The sequence below is a fragment of the Sapajus apella genome, unplaced genomic scaffold (genome assembly GCF_009761245.1).
Source record: "Sapajus apella isolate SASKATOON/1434 unplaced genomic scaffold, GSC_monkey_1.0 scaffold153, whole genome shotgun sequence".
Classification (NCBI taxonomy): domain Eukaryota; kingdom Metazoa; phylum Chordata; class Mammalia; order Primates; family Cebidae; genus Sapajus; species Sapajus apella.
Genome location: NW_022437093.1, coordinates 1,698,873 through 1,715,042, shown reverse-complemented (window position 1 = coordinate 1,715,042; position 16,170 = coordinate 1,698,873). Strand labels below are relative to the sequence as shown.

Sequence of the window (16,170 nt, the reverse complement as noted above, 5' to 3'; positions counted from 1 at the left end):
CTTTTCGCCAGGCTTTGTTATTTCTTTTATTTTAGATATAAGCCATTTTAGCTGAGGTAAGATAACTCATTGTAGTTTTGATTTGCACATCTATGATGATCAATGATGTTGAGCACTTTTTCATATGCCTGTTTGCTATTTGTATGTCTTATTTTGAGAAATGTCTGTTCAAATCTTTTGCCCATTTTTTGATTGGATTATTTGATTTTTTTCCCTATAGATTTAGGAAACTCCTTATATATTCTGATTATTAATCTTTTGTCAGCTGGAGTTTGCAATATTTTCTCCCATTCTGAGGATTATCTCTTCACTTTGCTGATTGTTTCCTTTCTATGCAGAAGCTTTTAAACTTGATGTGATCACATTTATCCATTTTTACTTTGATTTTCTGTGCTCGTGGGATTTGCTTAAAAAAATTTTGCCCAAATTAATGTCCTGGAGATTTTTCCCACTGTTTTCTTGTAGTAGCTTGATAGTTTGAAGTCTTAGATTTAAGTCTTTAATCCATCTTGATTTGATTTTTGTGTATGACAAGAGATAGGGGCCTAGTTTCATTCTTCTGCATATAGATAACCAGTTTTCTCAGCACCATTTATTGAAGAGATTGTCTTTCCCTCAGTGTATGTTCTTGGCACCTTTGTCAAAAATGAGTTCACTGTAGGTGTGAGGATTTGTTCCTGGGTTCTCTGTTCTGCTCCATTGGTCTATGGGTTTGTTTTTTTGCCAGTACCATTCTATTTTGGTTACTATAGCTCTGTGTATAATTTGAAATCACGTAATGTGATTTTCTTCCAGTTTTGTTCTTTTTGCTTAGGTTAGCTCTTTAGCTATTCTGGGTGTTTATGGTTCCACATAAATTTTAGAAATTTTTTTTCTATTTCTGTGAAGAATGTCATTATTATTTTGATAGGGATTGCATTGAATCTGTAGATTCCTTTGGGTAGTATAGACATTTTAACAATATTGAGTCTTCTAATTCATGAACATAAAATACCTTTCCAGTTTTTGGTGTCTTCTTCAATTTTTTCATCAGTGTTTTATAGTTTTCATTATAGAGATTTATCAGGTCTTTCGTTAATTCCTAGGTATTAAATTTTATTTGTGGCTACTATAAATGGGATTACATTTTTTATTTCTTTTTCACATTGTTCACTGTTAGTATATAGAAATGCTGCTGACTTGTGTATGTTAGTTTTGTATCCCGCAACTTTACTGAATAGTTTTTTGGTGGAGTCTTTAGGATTTTCCAAATATAAGATCGTATTATCTGCAAACAAGGATAATTTGACTTCTTCCCAATTTGGATGCCTTTTATTTCTTTCTCTCATCTGATTACTGTACTTAAGACTTCCAGTACCATGCTGAATATAGCAGTGACAGTAGGCATACTTGTCATGTACTAGATCTTAAAGGAAAAGCTTTCAGTTTTTCTCCATTCAACATGATACTAGCTGTGGGTCTGTTGTATATGGCTTTTATTGTGGTAAAGTATGTTTCTTTTATACAAAATTTTTTAGGGTTTTTATCATGAAGGAATGTTGAGTTTTATCAAATGCTTTTTCAGTATCAATTGAAATGATCAAATGGTTTTTATCCTTTATGTTGTTGATATGATGTATCACATTAATTGAGTTGCATGTGTTGGATGATCCTTGCATCCCAGGAGTCAATCCCACTTGAACATGATGAGTGATCTTTCTAATATATTGTTGAATTCAGTTTTAGTATTTTGTTGAGGATTTTTGCATCAGCAATCATCAGAGATACTGACTTGTAGTTTTTTTTTTTTTTCATGTGTTTTTGTCTGGTTTTGGTATCAGGGTAATTCTGGCCTTGAAAAATGAGTTTGGAAGTATTCTCTTGTCCTCTATTTTTCAGAATAGTTTGAGTAGGATTGGCATTATTTCTTCTGTAAATGTTTGGCATGATTCAGCAGTGAAGCCATCAGGTTCTGTGCTTTTCTTTTCTAGGAGACTTTTTGTTAGGTCTTCAATCTTGTTACATATTACTGATTGCTTCAGATTTTGGAGTTCTTCCTGGTTCAATCTTGGTAGATTTTATGTGCCCAGAAATTTGTTCATTTCTTCTAGGCTTTCCAATTTATTGACATATAATTGGTCATAGTAGCCTCTAATGATCCTTTGAATTTCTGCAGCATAAATTGTAATGACTCCTTTTTCTCTTCTGATTTTATTTGTTTGTATCTTTGTTTTTTTCTTAGTTAGTCTAGATAAAGGTTGTCAGTTTGGTTTAACTTTTCAAAATGCCAACTTTTTGTTTCATTTATCTTTTGTATTTTTGTTTTATTTGTTTATTATTTCTTTTTATTATTTCTTTTCTTCCACTAATTTTGAATTTGTCTTTCTCTTGCTTTTCTAGTTTTTTTAAGATGCTTTGTTAGATTGTTTATTTGAATTTTTTTTTCTTTTCTCATGTAGGTACTTATGGCTATTAACTTCCATCTTAGGGCTGCTTTAGCTGTATCCCATAGGTTGTAGTATATTGTGTTTCCTTTATCATTTGTTTCAATAAATTTTTAAATTTTCTTCTTAGTGTCTTCATTAATCTCCTAGTCATGTAGGAGCATACTGTTTAATTTCAATGTATTTGTATAGTTTCCCAAATTTCTCTTGTTATTAATTTCTAATTTTATTCCATTGTGATCAGAGAAGCTGTTGGATATTATTTCAATTTTTATTTTTATTTTGAGCCTGAGTTTCACTTTGTCTCCCAGGCTGGAGTGCAATGGTGTGATCTCAGCCCACTACAACCTCTGCCTCCTGGGTTCAAGTGATTCTCCTTCCTCAGCCTCCTGAGTAGCTGGGATTACAGGCACCTGCCACCATGCCCCGCTAATTTTTTTATTTTTAGTAGCGATGGGGTTTCACCATGTTAATAAGGCTGGTCTTGAGCTCCTGACCTCAAGTGATCCACCTGCCTCGACCTCCCAAAGTACTGGATTACAGGTGTGAGCCACTGTGCCCAGCCTTCAATTTCTTTTTAATGTTTTTAAGACTTGTTTTGTGACCTAGTATGTGGTCTAACCTTGAAAATGATCCATATGCTGAGAAAAAGAATGTGTATTCTGCAGCCATTGGATGAAAGGTTCTGTAAATATCTATTAGATTCATTTGGCCTATAGTGCAGATTAAGTCTGATATGTCTTTGTTAATAGTCTGTCTGAAAGATTTGTCCAGTGCTGAAAGTGAGGTGTTGAAGTCTCCAGTTACTATTGTATTGGAGTCCATTTCTCTGTTTAGCTCTAATACTATTTGCTTTATACATCTGGGTGCTCCAGTGTTGGGTGCATATACATTTAAAATTGTTATATCTTCTTGCTGAATTTACCCCTTTACTATTATATAGTGACCTGCTTTGCCTGTTCTTATAGCTTTTGTCTTGAAATCTACTTTTTCTGATGTAAGTCTGGGAAGTTCCGGTCTTTTTGAGTTTCTATTGACATGGAATATCTTTTTTCCATCCCTTTATTTTTAATCTATGTGTGCCTTTATAGGTGAAATGTATTTCTTGTAGGCAACGGATCAGTAGATCTTGTTTCTTCAATTCAGCCACTCTGTGTCTGGATTGAAGTGTTTAATCTATTTACATTCAATGTTATTATTGACAAGTGAGGACTTATTCTTGCCATTTTTAAATTTGTTTTCTGGTTGTTCTGGGTTTTTTCTTCTTCTTTCTTTCCATCTGGTCTTCTTTTAGTGAAGGTAATTTTTTCTGGTGATATGATTTAGGTTTCTTGCTTTTTATTTTTTGTGTATGTTTTTTGGTTTGAGGTTATCAAGAGGCTTACAAATACTATCTTATAGCACAGTATTGTAAACTGTTAACAACACTGTTTGCCTAAACAAACAAATAAGCAAAAAGAAAACTAATGTATGCCTTCACTTTGTCCCCTTTTTAATGTGTTTGCCTAAACAAACAAATAAGCAAAAAGAAAACTAATGTATGCCTTCACTTTGTCCCCTTTTTAATGTGTTGTTTTTTCCTATTTATATCTTATTATACTGTTTATGTCTTGAAAAGTTACTGCTGTTATTATTTTTGATTGATTCATTTTTTTGTCTTTCTACTTAGGATAAGAGTAGTTTACATACCACAGGTGTAGTGTTATAATATTCTATGTTTTTCTGTGTATTTACTATTACCAGTGAGTTTTGTACCTTCATGTGATTATTTATTGCTTATTAATGTCCTTTTGTTTCTGATTGAAGCATTCCTTTTAGCATTTCATGTAGGACAGGTCTGGTATTGACAAAATTTCTTAGCTTTCTTTGTCTAGGAAGATCTTTCTTTTCCTTTGTGTTTGAAGAATATTTTCACTGGATATACTATTCTAGAGTAAAACTTTTTTCCTATAGCTCTGTAAATATGTCATGCCACTCCCTCCTGGCCTGTAAGGTTTCTACTGAAAAGTCTACTGCCAAACATATTGGAGCTCCATTGTATGTTATTTGTCTCTTTTTTTTCTTGCAACTTTAAGGATTCTTTCTTTATCCTTGACCTTTGGAAGCTTGATTAAATGACTTTAAGTAGTCTTCTTTGGGTTAAATCTGCTTGGTGTTTAGAACATTCTTGTACTTGGATATTGATATCTTTCCTTAGGTTTGGAAAGTTCTCTATTATTATCCTTTGAATAAACTTTCTACCTTATCTCTTTCTCTATCTCCTCTTTAAGGCCAACTACTCACAGATTTGTCCTTTTGAAGCTATTATCTAGATCCTATAGGCATACTTCGTTGTTTTTTATTCTTTTTTCTTTTGTCTCCTCTGACTGTGTGCTTTCAAATAGTCCATCTTCAAGCTCACTAATTCTTTCTTCTGCTTAATCAATTCTGCTATTAAAAAGACTGATGTTTTCTTCTGTATGCCAGTTGTACTTTTTAGCTCCAGATTTTCTACGCAATTGTTTTTAATTATTTTAGTGTGTTTGTTAAATTTATCTGGTAGAATTCTGAATTCTTTCTCTGTTATATCGAATTTATTTGAGTTTCCTCAACAGAGCTATTTTGAGTTCTACATCTGAAAAGTCACATATCTCTGTTTATCCAGTATTGTTCCCTGTTGGCTTAGTCATTTGGTGAGGTCGTCTTATTTGAATGTTGCTGATGCTAGTAGATGTTGTTCAGTGTCTGGGCATTGAAGAGTTAGGTATTTTCTGTAGTCTCACTGTCTGGGCTTGTTTGTACATGTCCTTGGGAAGGCCTTCCAGGTATTTGAAAGGACTTGAGTATTGTGATCTAAGCTGTGTCTGCTTCAGGGAGCATGGCAAGCCTAGTAACATTGTGATTCTTGCAGACTTGTAGAGCCCTGATGGTCTTGGATAAGATTCGGGACAATTCTTTGGTTTATCAGGTAGATTCTTATTCTTTTATCTTACTTTCTCCCAAACAGTCTCTCTCTTTGTTCTGAGCCACCTAAAGCTGGGGGTGGAGTGACACAAGCACCCCTATGGCCACTAACGCTGTGACTGTACTGTGTGAGGCCTAAAGCCAGTGCAGCACTGGGTCTCACCCAAGGCCTGCTGTAGACACTTCTTGGCTATTTCCTATGTTCCCTCAAGGCTGTGGGGCTTTGCAATCAGCACATGGCAAAGGCCTGTATCCTTTCCTTCAGAGTGATGTTTCCCCAGGCCCCAGGTAGGTCGAGAGGTGCCATCTGCAAGTCAGGGACTATGTGGTTTTCTCTTGTACTGTGGCTGAGGTGGCACTCAAATAAAAAGAAGTTCTTGCCCTTCTTCCTTTGCCTTTTCAAAGGCTAAGGAGCCTCACACTATAGCCACTGCTACCACAGGCTATGAGAAATACTGCCAGACTACTGCCAAGGGCTCTTAAGTCACTTTGTGTTGAATGCTGCTTGACTTGGGACGCATTCTTGAGGGCAATGGGTTTTCTTCTGGCCTAGGGCAGATCTAGAGATGCCATCTAAGAGTCAAATCCTGGAATTGGGACCCCAAGAGGCTGCTTGGTGCTCTACCCTTCTGTGGCCATCCTGGTACCTAAGGCGTAAGACAAAGTTGCTTTTCTCAAGCAGAAGGAGTTTCACCTCATAGCCACCACAGCTGGTAACGTGCTGAGTCACACCTGAAGCCGGCAATTCTCAGAGGCTCACCAAAGTCCCTTGATGTAGTACTGGGTATTGCTGCTGGTTATTTGGGGGTCCAAGGGCTCTTCACTTAGAAGGTGATGAATGCTGCCAGCACTGGTCCTTCCTATCAAGGCTGTGGCTTCCCTTCTCATCCATGGTATGTCTAGAAAAGTTGTGTGAGAGCTAGAGCCTGTAACAGGGGACTTAAAATTCTGACTGGTGCCCCATCCCACTGTGGCTCAACTCCTATCCAAGATGCAAACAAAGTGCTGCTCCACTTCTCTCTCCTGTCTTCAAGCGGAAGGAAGGAGTCTCTTTTGAAGCCACAAGCTGTGCAGCCTGGAATTAGGGGAGAGGTGATGCCAGCAGTCCCTTAGTTACTCCAGCTGGTGTCTTAGTAGGTCATGTGCCCCCCCACCAGTCCACTGTCTCTGGTCTCAGTACAGCACTGGGACTTGCCTATGAGTTGCAGTCCTTATGGCCTAGACTACCTTTCAAGTTTACTTAGAGCACTGAACACTTTAGCCCACAGTGGCAAGGTGTGCAAGGACTCATTTTGACCACTGACATCATTGATTCCCTTCTGGCCAGGGCTATTTTAAATGCTCCCTCCTTGGGTGGGCATCAGCTGAGTTTGGTCTGGTTTTCCTTTCTGCCTGTAATAGGAGTTCAGTGCTTCACAATTTCTATGTTCTCTCTCTTTTGCTGCTGCTGGGGATTGAGTAGGAGTGGCACTGGGGATTCAAGACTGTATTTTCTCTCTTCAGTGCCTCTTTCAGCAATGCAGAGTTAAAATCAGGTACTATGAGGACTCACCTGATTTTCAGTTCTCATGAAGGGGTGTGTGTGTGTGTGTGTGTGTGTGTGTGTGTGTGTGTGTGTAGACAGTTATATTGGTGTCCTTGCAAGGGGATGATTGGTAGAGCCTTCGGGTCCATCATCTTGCTATACCTTGTATATCCTTTTGCCTATGTTTTAATGGGGTTGTTTTGGATTGTAAGTTTAAGTTTCTTATAGATCCTGAATATTAGACCTTTGTCAGATGCATAGTTTACAAAAATTTTCTCCCAGTTTGTAGGTGGTCTGTTTATGCTGTTAATAGTTTCTTTTGCTGTGCAGAAGCTCCTTAGTTTTATTAGGTCCCATTTGTCAAGTTTTGCGTTTGTTGCAGTTGCTTTTTTGTGTCTTTGTCATGAAATTGTTGCCAGGTCCTATGTCCAGACTGGTATTTCCTAGATTGCCTTCAGCGTCTTTATAGTTTTTGATTTTAGATTTAAGTCTTTAATCCATCTTGAGTTTATTTTTGTATATAGTATAAGGAAGGGGTCCAGTTTCAGTCTTCTGCATATGGCTAGCCAATTAGCACCATTTATTAAATAGGCAGTTCTTTTCCCATTGCTTGTTTTTGTGGATTTTGTTTAAGATCAGATCATTGTAGATGTGTGGCTTTATTTCTGAGTTCTCTAATCTGTTCCATTGGTCTATGTGTCTGTTTTTGTACGAGTACCATGCTGTGTTTATTACTGTAGCCTCATAGTATGGTTTGAAATCAAATAACATGATGCTTCCAGCTTTGCTCTTTTTACTTAGGATTGCCTTTACTATTCAGGCTCTTTTTTTGGTTCCATATGACTTTTAAAATAGTGTTTTCTAATTCTGTGAGGAATGTCATTGGTAGTTTGATAGGAATAGCAAGGATATTGGCCTGAGTTTTTGTTTCAGTAGGTTTAGTACCAGCTCTTCCTTATGTATATGATAAAATTCTACTGTGAATCTATCTGGTCTTGGACATTTTCTAACTGGTAAGTTTTTTTTTTTTAATTACTGATTCAATTTAGGAACTCATTATTCATATGTTCAGGGACTCAGTCTCTTCTTGGTTCAATCTTGGGAGGTTGTATGTTTCCAGGTATTTATCTGTTTATTCTAAGTTTTCTAGGTGTTCATAAGTTTCTGAGGGTTGTTTGTGTTTCTGTGGGATCAGTGGTAACAGCCCCTTTGTCATTGGTTGTGTTTATTTGAATCTTCTCTTTTTCTAAGTCTAGCTAGTGTTCTATCTATCTTATTATTTCAAAGAATTATCTCCTGTATTTATTGATCTTTTGTATGGTTCTTCACATCTCAGTTTTCTTTAGTTCAGCTCTGATTTTGGTTATTTCTTGTTTTGGAGTTTGTTTGCTCTTGTTTCTTTAGTTCCTTTGGATGTGATGTTGGTTTATTAATTTGAGATCTTTCTAACTTTTTGATTTGGGTGTTTAGTGCTTTAAACTTCTCCCTTAATACTACTGTGGCCATGTCCCAGAGAATCTGGTATGTTTTTTATTACTTTCAAATAAATTCTTTATTTCTGCCTTAATTCTGTTATTTACCCACAAGTTATTCAAAAGAAGGTCATTTAATTTCCATTTATTTTATGGTTTTGAGTGATTTTCTTAGCATTGATTTATATTTGTATCACACTGTGGTCTGAGAGTATGGTTGTTATGATTTCTTTTTTTGGTATTTGCTGAGGGTTGTTTTATGCCCAATTGTGTGGTTGATTTTAGAGTATGTGAGCCCCAGAGTCTTGATTGCAGTTGTCTATTACTAAGGGTTCTTATGAAGGTAAAAATAATATTAGTTAAAAAATGACCAAACTAGGACTTAGAATTAGGCTATTTGCAAATTGCTGTAATTTAACTAAGTTGTTATTTGAGCAGTGTTTTGTAGTTCTCATTGTGGAGGTCTTTCACCTCCTTGGTTAGCTGTAGTCCTAGGTATTTTATATTTTTGTATGTATTGTAAATTGGGTTGCATTCTTGATTTGGCTCTCAGTTTGGAGGTTGTTGGTATATAGGAGTGCTACTGACATTTGTACATTGATTTTGTATCCTGAGTGACTGGGATGTAGGACACCAAGTCCCTAGGCTGCACATAGCAGGGGGGCTCTGGGCCTGGCCTATGACACCATTTTTTTCTCCTAGACCTCTGGGCCTGTGATGGGAGGGGCTGCCATGAAGACCTATGACATGCCCTGGAGACATTTTCCCCATTGCCCTGGGGTTTAATATTCATGTCCTTGTTATTTATGAAAATTTCTACAGCCAGCTTGAATTTCTCCCCAGAAAATGGGATTTTTTTTTTTCCTCTCACATTGTCAGGCTGCAAATTTTCCAAACTTTTATGCTATGCTTTCCTTTTAAAACTGAATACTTTTAACAGCACCCAAGTTACCTCTTGAATGCTTTGCTGCTTAGAAATTTCTTCTGCCAGATACTCTAAAATCATCTCTCTCAAGTTCAAAGTTCTGCAAATCTCTAGGATAGAGGCAAAATGCTACCAATCTTCTTGCTAAGTTCCTCATCTCCGTGTGAGACCACCTCTGGCTGGATTTCATTGTTCATATCATTATCAGCATTTTTGTCAAAGCCATTCAACAAGTATCTAGGAAGTTCCAAACTTTCCCACATTTTTCTATCTTCTCTGAGCCCTCCAACTATTCCAACCTCTGCCTGTCACCCAGTACCAAAATGATTTCTACATTTTCAGGTATCTTTTCAGGAGTGCCCCACTCTACAGGAATCAATTTACTGTATTAGTTTGTTTTCATGCTGTTGATAAAGACATGCCCAAGACTGAGCAATTTACAAAAGAAAGAGGTTTAATGGACTTACAGTTCCACATGGATGGGGAGGCCTCACAATCATGGCAGAAGGCAAGGGGGAGCAAGGCACATCTTACGTGGAGGGTGGCTGGCAAAGAGAGCTTGTACAGTAAAACTCCACCTTATATCACCATCAGATCTTGTGAGACTTACTCACTACTATGAGAACAGCATGGGAAACATCTGCCCCCATGATTCAGTTACCTCCCACTGGGTCCCTCCTACAACATGTGGGAATTCAAGATGAGATTTGGGTGGGGATATAGCCAAACCATATCAGTAATATTGAGATTTTATTCATAATCTTGCTGACCAAATGTATCTTCTTTTGAAATGTGTCTGTTCATGTCCTTTGCCCACTTTTTAATGGCTTTTTTTTCCTTGTAAATTTGTTTAATTTCCTTATAGATGCTGGATATTGGAACTTTTTCAGATGCATAGTTTGCAAAATTTTTTTTCCATTCTGTAGGTTGCCTGTTTACTCTGTTGATAATTTCTTTTGCTGTGCAGAAGCTGTTTAGTTTAATTGGATCCCATTTGTCAAATTTTACTTTTGTTGCAATTGCTTTTGGAGTTTTCATCATGAAATCCTTGCCCATTCCTATGTCTGGAATAGTTTCCTAGATTGTCTTCCAGGGTTGTTTATAGTTTTAAGTTTTAAATTTAATGTAAGTTTTTAATCCATCTTGATTTGATTTTTGTAAATGAGGTAAGGAAGGGGTCAGTTTCAGTGTTTTGCATATGGCTAGCCAGTTATCCCAGCACCATTTATTGAATAGAGAGTAATTTCCCACTGGTTATTTTTGGGAGCTTTGTCAAAGATCAGATGGTTGTAGGTGTGTGGCCTTATTTCTAAACTATTCTGTTCCATTGGTCTGTGTGTCTGTTTTTGAACCAATACCATCCTGTTTTGGTTACTTTAGCTCTGTACTTTAGTTTGAATTCAGGTAGTATGATGCCTTCTGCTTTGTTCTTTTTTGCTTAGTATTATACTGGCTACTCGGGCCCTTTTTTGATTCATTATGAATTTTAGAATTTTTTTTTGTAATTCTGTGAAGAATGTCATTGGTAGTTTGATAGGAATGGCACTGAATCTGTAAATTGCTTTGGACAGTTTTGCCATTTTAATGCTATTGATTCTTCCTATTTATGAGCATGGAATGTTTTTTCATTTGTTGGTGTTATCTCTGATATCTTTGAGCAGTGTTTTATACTTCTCTTTGTAAAGATCTTTCGTATCCCTAGTTAGCTGTATTCCTAGGTATTTTATTGAAAGATTAATTTTCTAATTCTATTTTTTTAAATATTTATTAATTGGAATTCTAATTTAAGAGAAAGCTTTTTCCTCCTCACACATATCAGTATAATGTAAGTAAAGGCTTTCTTTTCCTCATTTATTTATTTATTCATTTGTTTATATCAGTATAGACTCATGGATTGAATTCAATGAGCTATAATTCAGTACTCTCATTGTTTATTTTCATGCTTAAGTGCTTTGTTCTCTATTTTTAATATAAAATGCCTTTTGTATTAATCATTATATCATGAACATGCTTCCATGTCAGTATACAAAGATTATTGAAGAATTTTTAAGTATCCTGAGGTAATCAAATTTGTACTTTGGTGTAATCACTCACTCTGGTAGCAGTGTGGTAAATGAATTGGAAAAGAATTAGACTGAAGACAGTGTTGAGCAAGGGTTGGGGAGGCAAGGACAGAGATTAGAAGCAGTCCCCTTTTCTTTACCTCTGGGTAACATAATTAAAATTATTTCACTCTGTGGGGATTTGAAGATAGGGAAATGATGTTCCCCATCAAACAATGTCCAATAGTTCATTGGATAGATAGGCCTGTAGCTTAGAAGGGTTGTCTGATCTGAGATTTAGATTTACAAATATTTAACAAATATTTAACATTATAATGGTAGCCATCATATAGAATGTTCACTACTTCGAATCACTGTGCAAAGTATTATACATATATTATCTATTTCTCACAATAATCCTTTGAACTAGATTTTGTTATTTCCATTTACCAATAAATCAATCAGTAATCATACAGTTAGATGATTTATAGCTGTATGAGTATTAATTTATTAGCTGCTAAGTAGTAAAGCGGAAATTTAGTTAAGCCATGGATTAAATGAGATATTTTCAGGCAATTCAAGAAGATTTTTAAACTCAATTTATAGTTATGGTAGTTCATTAGAAGTATGGCTGTATTTTGTGCCTAACTATGAAACCAAAACACTATGTGCTTGACTTGTTAGATTATACAAAGACAAAAAAATTTGATCAGGGTTTCTGAACCTTGGCACTATTGATATTTTGGATTAGGTAATTCTTTGTTGTGGGGAGCTGTCCTGTGCATTGCCACATGTTTAGCAGCATCTCTGTCCTCTATCCATTAGATTCCAGTAGCACTCCATAATTGTGACAACCAAAAATGTTTCCAGAAATTGCCAAATGTTTCCTGGGAGGCAAAATCGCCCAGTTAAGAACCACTGATGTAAACATTTGAGTTGGCATTCGCACTGTGTTTAATGTTGTTTATGAAAATGTATTCTCTATATAGTGATCAGGGAATTAATAATGCTTTTGAATAGTTATTTATTAAAGATCTGCTATGTAATTAATCAGTTTATTCTTTCTTTTAATCAATAAATATTTACTGTGTATTTATTGTGGGCAGCCACTGAACTAGGCATTGAGAATATGAAGATAAATAAGAAAATTCCTCAATATAGCCTACAGTCTAGTGAGTATTACAATTAAACTCATGAGTACAAAATCTTGACTTTTTATGTTTTATCTTATCTTGGTCGAATTAAGGATATTAAAGTATTTGCACACGTGAGTTTGTGTTCTGAGTGATCTTAACTACTGGAATAAATTAGGTTCCAATCAGCATTTTTATAAGTTAAATCAAGATGTTCTCATTTCTCCCTTCTCCAGAGGGTTGCGTCTATGTTCTGGGAGATTTGTGTAGAGGTGCATGGGGAAAGGGAGGCGCCTCTCTTCATATATCTTTATGATGATATGTCTGTTCTGATCCTCATTTGTCCTTTCATGTTGGCACTAACTGAATGACCTGAATTTTTACCTGGCATTTTATCTTGCAACATGCCCTTGCATTGGTTACTTTGCACTTTTAGCTTGACTGCCAGGCTGCTTTGGGGCTTTTGACTCTTACAAGCCTCTGTTCCCTTCACTGTGTCATGGAAAATATTTTGCCATTCTTGCATGCCATACTGGAGCTGTGGAAAATTTGGTGGCTGTCAGAGACCTTTCTTCTTACATATCAGTACTGGCATTTCTTTACTACTTTCTCCTTGCTATGGTTTCTCAAAAAAGTCTATGTGTCTTGCTGCCTTCTAGGGCTCCTAATGGACTATAAGCATATTATTTTTGGTTAGTATACACAAATTAGAAGGGAAAGCTCACTAAAATGGATTACTCAAAAAAGTTTATTTTGTTAGATAATAAGAGGAAAAAGCACCATATCCCTATCTCCTTACAGTAGCAGAATGAATAGAACAGATGGAGCATCTTCCCTTCATCATCTAAAAAGGAACTCATGTAGAGTTCTAAAAGATATTAAAAAACTTAAATACTGGGATTTTTTTTGTTTGTTTGTTTTTTGGTCTATTACATATTTCAGAGGTACCTTATTTTGTGACTCATTCATTAAGTCTCAGAAACAAGAATCTTAATTATTCTTGATACCCTTCTTTTTTTTCTGTGCCTTACACTTATTTTTAATTAAATGAGGTTATAGGTCAATATATACAACATCCCAGAACTGCTATGTTTAACATTAATGATTTGATAAAACTTACTATAATTGTGACATAATTTGTTCTTTATTTTGGAGCTGATAATGAAGTAAAAAAGAAAAATGGAATAAAAGATAGGGCAGTCATAGGTGAGTTAAAATTTGTTAATTAAACAAATATTTACTGAATAACTAGGCAGTGCTAGACACTATATTAGGAGCTAAAAATATGAATAAGTAAAATGAACTTCTAAAACTTATAGTACTAGCTGTGGCAACATTGTTTTTGTATATACTTTTTAAAAATATAGTTCATTTGGTAAACATAGAGACAACACATTTATTTTAAAATACTCATTTTGTTCTTAGACAACTAGTTTAATAGTTTCCCTTCCATGTTATTTTGTTATTATATGGCCATTTCTTATTACGTGAGATTTCTTTTGGCTACATCTAGATCTGAAAAAATATTTAGTAATATTATTGTTTTGAGACAGCATGCTATTTTATTACTTTTAGATTTCTTAGTAATCTTGGCAAGTAAAAAAATCACAAAATTATAGGTATTCATGGAAAATCATACCTTGAATAATTGTTTTAATTTAATAAATAGAGATTGTAAAGTTGGCAATTCAAGTAAAATCAAGCCTTCCAACTCAACTTTTTAAAGCCTTTATTGATTATTGTTTGGTTTCTGCATTGCCATAATTAATTAAATAATTACCTGATCAAAATGTTTTATTCATCTTTATAAAGTTAAGGATTTGTGTTCTGAAGTACAATAAACACCAAGGGATGATTTTCTTTCATTATTTCAAACAGCAAGTAGGACTTATAACACATAAACTTCACACTGTTGTATGATTTGTTATTTTTCTTATTCCCATCAATACACTTGTTTTCTAAAGGAGAGAAGATTGATGTCAGTAACGTGGATGCTATTCTGAAAAACATGGATATAAAACTTACAGAAGAAGAACAACAATATCTACTAGACCACCTGTCTGCTACTGGTGAGGCTTTAAAATATCTCATTATGGTTATGACTTTGGAGACTTTTCTGTGGGAGTTTCTAATTCTGTACTTATTTCAATTGCCTAGGCTAAATATTTTTTTTAAATTATTTTCATACCATTACAAAAGTCCTGCTACTTACTATTTGACAGTCTAAGCAATAGTAAACTTCTTAGACATTAGTACCTGATTCACCCTCCTGTCAGATTATTCTCCCTAAAGCACAGCTTTTAATGTGCTACCCTGCTGTTCAAAAACCTTTAGTGACTATGCACACCTGTATTTTTGCCTCAACTGTTTTCATTTTTTAAAATTGAGTATAATGTATGTATAATAAAACCACAGATTAAGATTACAATATGATCGGCTTTTTTATTCAATAAATATTTAAGGAATACTATTTGCAACAACTGGGAGAAAAATAATTCTAAATACAGCAATAACACACCCCTGAGACACTTTGAAATTAACCAGTCTTTACTTTCCAAGGGGATTGTGGAGAAGTGTTATAAATAAGGGTAAATAACAGAATTGAATAATCTATCTAGTCAGGAATGGAGTCTCCAAGTCTCTTTGCTTTTCTGTCATTTGAAAGTAAATCACAGCTACAGAATAAAGGAAAACAATATTCATAGATATGGGTGATGAATTCACCTTTCCAGAGAATTTCCTTATGCTCCTTGCCAGTTAGTTACTTATTCCCTCCCAAGAGACAAACCACATTTCTACCACATTCTTATTACCATTGATTATTTTGCCTGTTACAGAACTTCCTCTAAATGGAATTATACAGTATAATCTTATGTATATAATATTTTGTGTATGGCTGCTTTACTCAACAAGGTTTCGAGATCCATCAGTGGTGTTGAAAGTTTCAGTAGTTCTCTCCTCTTTTTGCTAAATAGTATTTCATTGGATGGGTTTATCAACATTTGTTTATCCTTTCTCCTGATATTAGACATTGGATTGCTCCAGTTTTTTATGGTTATAGTCACTACAAACATTTAAACTTATAGTTTGACTACACTATAAGTTTGTAGTGACTAGAAAAAACTGCTATTGTTTTTTTCAAAGTGGCTGTACCATCTCTGATATTGGCATTTCAGTTGCTCTGCAGACTTCCTAGCACTCGGTAGCATAAGCTATACATTTTTTACTATCATCATATGTGTGTATTGGTATTTCATTGTGGCTTTAATTTGTATTTCCCTATGGACAAGTAATGATGAACAACAAGTTTTTTTTTTTTTTTTTGAAAGGGAGATTCGCTCTTGTTTGCCAGGCTGGAGTTTCGCTCTTGTTACCCAGGCTGGAGTGCAATGGCGCAATCTCGGCTCACCGCAACCTCCGCCTCCTGGGTTCAGGCAATTCTCCTGCCTCAGCCTCCTGAGTAGCTGGGATTACAGGCACGCACCACCATGCCCAGCTAATTTTTTGTATTTTTAGTAGAGACGGGGTTTCACCATGTTGACCAGGATGGTCTCGCTCTCTTGACCTCGTGATCCACCCGCCTCAGCCTCCCAAAGTGCTGGGATTACAGGCTTGAGCCACCGCGCCCGGCTATAATAAGTCTTGAAGTCTTATTGTCTACCAACTTTGTTCTTTTTTTGCAAAATTGTTTTGGCTATTGTATTTTT

General features: G+C 35.5%; 1 protein-coding gene across 1 annotated transcript in view; it reads left to right on the top strand.

Moving 5' to 3' along the window:
- Positions 1-16,170, top strand: part of EFCAB13 (EF-hand calcium binding domain 13) — a 237,660-nt gene that overhangs the window by 142,254 nt on the left and 79,236 nt on the right. Inside the window, exon 36 of the mRNA XM_032265955.1 lies at positions 14,428-14,532. Within this exon, the coding sequence (XP_032121846.1) occupies positions 14,428-14,532 (105 nt within the window). The remainder of the gene's footprint in view (positions 1-14,427; positions 14,533-16,170) is intronic.